Genomic DNA, 3,076 nt, shown 5'->3' on the forward strand with positions numbered 1-3,076 from the left:
CTCTAGACTTGCACTGGACTTTTGTTGGCCAACAAAAACCATCTTCAGAAGTGATGTCATGTTCTGGTCGACTTTCGGTGTGTTTTTTCTTCTCTGAGCATGCCCAGTCTTGCTCATCAGATTTTTGTCTGCCGAAATCTGTACTGACTGAGGAACAATCGGCCGTTCTTTGTTGGCCTGCAAAAATTTTATAGCATGCACACCAGATTTCTTTCGGCCGAAAATTTGCAGTTGGTTGTCGGAAGCATCATACTAACAAGCCAACAATCGGAAGATCGGACGTTGGCCAACAATTTACGGCCAACAATCTGTGCGTGTGTACAGGGCTTTAGTCTAGCTATACACTTTACAACAAAGTAGGTGTGTAAAAAAGGATGAACAATCAAAGTTTCTTTTTATTTTGTCATAATATCCAAAAATATTTCCCGATATTTATATGGAAAGTTAAGTCCATAATATCATATAATGAAAATAGTTCTACATACTGTAAGTCAAAACATTGCCCCCCTAAAAATGAAGGAACTATGGTCTGAACTAATGCTTTGTCCTTGGCAAAAAGAAATCTTCTGACAAATCCCTTTGTTGTGTTTCAGATTTCATGAACTGATACTGAAATGTATTCATGGCATCCTTGCATACATCCTGTATTTGTAAGACTTTCTGAAATGGTAGCACGGTCCTCCAAGCTTGGGAGACATTTAACGCATCCCGCGAGGTGGTCTCAAAGGCTTCCTTTCGTTTAGGAAGTCCTGGACCATGTGTAACATTATAAATCCATACACTTAACTTTTCGTTCATTTCTAAATTTGCAAACTTATACATCTCTTGGACTTTTCCTAAAGGATCTTGTACCAAGTCCTCATATCGAACCATCATATATTTTCCATTGAGAAATTTTGGGGGGTCTTTGGTAGCCATTTTGTACATGTTAGCATGACTTTGGCAAATTTCACGTAATACAAGGAATTTGGTATCATTTATTTTTTTTCCTTTTGTGTTGAGGACAATGCCATTGTCAACAGCTAGTGCTCTAAAGGTTTGATTGCGAGACTTTGCAACAGCCCGAGGGTCACGTACTAAATGAAGAATCTTGACGTTTAATGAAGGGTCTTTCAGAAGAGGATAGATCACACTGAGGTCAAAAATTCGAACCTCCTTTACAACAATGTGACTATAACTGTTGCATGCTTCTTCTGTTTTACTAATTGAATCGTTTCCACAAAGTTGTCTACATGCTGTTACATTAACGTATTTATCATGAGAAAGATAATTGCATGCTGGTGGTGTACAAAAGGCTCTACTAGTGTACCACAGAAAATGGTCAGAAACTTTCATATTTGTCATGTATGTGTCAAACGCAGACATGTCACATTTGAAGATCGATTGGATTAAATCTGTCACTGGCTTGTGAAGTTCATTTCCACTGAAGTAAGGCATAGACTTCCATACGTGCCAAGCTGGCTCCATCAGGTAGAAGACATTGGGGTGCTGGCTAAAAAATTGACCAACCAGAGATGAACCTGATCTCCATGTAGAAAGAATCAGCAGATGGACTTTCTCTTTTTTTTGTATATGCTTAACTTTTTGCAGATGTAGTAACAATAATATTATATGAATAAAAGTCAGCACAGCCAGCACACAGCCAATAAACCTTATTCTGACCATGGTGCCTGAGGTTCAGTCCACTGTTAAGTTAAAAGAAAGTGAATCAGTATGCCTCTGATGTTAAAAAAGCAATCCTTAAAGTGGTATTACATCCAAAAGCAAACACTTATTTTATTGAAGCTTACCTGTTCTTAGATGTAATGGCTGCATTTGTTTTCTTTTTTTGGATTTATTTCTTCTATTTTCACCTGGTGATCTGGCCATTAAGTCTGTTTTTCAAAAGAACAAGCTCTCTTGCAGATAGATCAGTTACAAGGATGAGACAAATAATTCAAAACTAGCAGGGGTGAATACAATGATCAGTTAATTATTTATGTAAAACCTGTATCCCAAAAGGTAAAAAGGTTTGCTGCAACTGCTTTTAAAAAGTGTTAGTTGGAGTTTGGCTTCAATTTGTTAGTGTGTTAACTTCTTCAGATCTCGAATTTTCTTTAAACGGCCTCCCAGAGACAGTCTCCCTGCGTGCTCCTGCGAGCGCGCATCGGGGGAAATCTGTGTCGGCTGTGTCCCTTGGACACAGCCAATCACAGATAGTGGTAAATGGCCAATCACAGCGGCCATTTACCACGTGATCGGCCCATGCAATGAGAGATGATCTCATATGTAAACATATGAGATCATCTCTCATCGCCAGCGCTCCTTCCTCACACAGAGACTGCAGTGTGAGGAAGGAGCAGAGCCGATCAGCCGTCGGGGACACAGAGGAATGTAATCAGGACACTGATCACCAGTGCACTGATTACACAAGGTAAATAAAACACACTAAGTGCCCGCCATCAGTGCCCACAATCAGTGCCCATAGTGCTGCCAGTCAGTGCCCATCAGTGCCTGCTCATCTAGGCACTGATGAGCACTGATTGGCAGCACTGTGGGCACTGATGGTGCTGCCCATCAGTGCCACCTCTCAGTGCCCAGCAGTGCCACATCTCAGTGCTCATCAGTGCCGCCTATCAGTGCTCATCAGTGCGGCATATTAGTACCTCCTCATCAGTGCCCATAAGTGCCACCTCATCAGTGCCCATCAGCGCACATCAGTGAAGGAGAAAAATGTATTTATTTTCAAAATTTACTCGCAGAAAATAAGAAAAACTTTTTTTTTTCTAAATTTTCTGTCTTTTTTCTTTTTTTTTGTAAAAAATAAAAACCCAGAGATGATTAAATACCACCAAAAGAAAGCTCTATTTGTGTGAAAAAAATGATAAAAATTTCATATGGGTACAGTGTAGTATGACCGCGCAATTGTCATTCAAAGCGTGAGAGCACTGAAAGCTGAAAATTGGCCTGGATAGGAAGGGGGTGAAAGTGCCCGGTAGGCAAGTGGTTAAAATCTGCAGGTCCATCTAACACTACCCCCCCCCCCCCAGATTGACAGAGATGCTGTCCAAATGTGCCCCTATGCTCCTTCCAGAGT

At 40.7% G+C, this 3,076-nt stretch overlaps 1 protein-coding gene across 1 annotated transcript; it reads right to left on the reverse strand.

The window, feature by feature from the left end:
• Window positions 1-534: 534 nt before the first annotated feature.
• Window positions 535-1,679, reverse strand: LOC309565757 (carbohydrate sulfotransferase 5-like; the record flags this gene model as incomplete). Its single annotated transcript, XM_082270741.1, has 1 exon — window positions 535-1,679. Exon 1 carries the CDS (start codon window positions 1,663-1,665, stop codon window positions 535-537), a length of 1,131 nt encoding a protein of 376 aa, XP_082126867.1. The 5' UTR covers window positions 1,666-1,679.
• Between the last annotated feature and the right edge of the window lie 1,397 nt (window positions 1,680-3,076).

This window comes from Pelophylax lessonae, assembly GCF_965119305.1.
Source record: "Pelophylax lessonae genome assembly, chromosome: 10".
Classification (NCBI taxonomy): domain Eukaryota; kingdom Metazoa; phylum Chordata; class Amphibia; order Anura; family Ranidae; genus Pelophylax; species Pelophylax lessonae.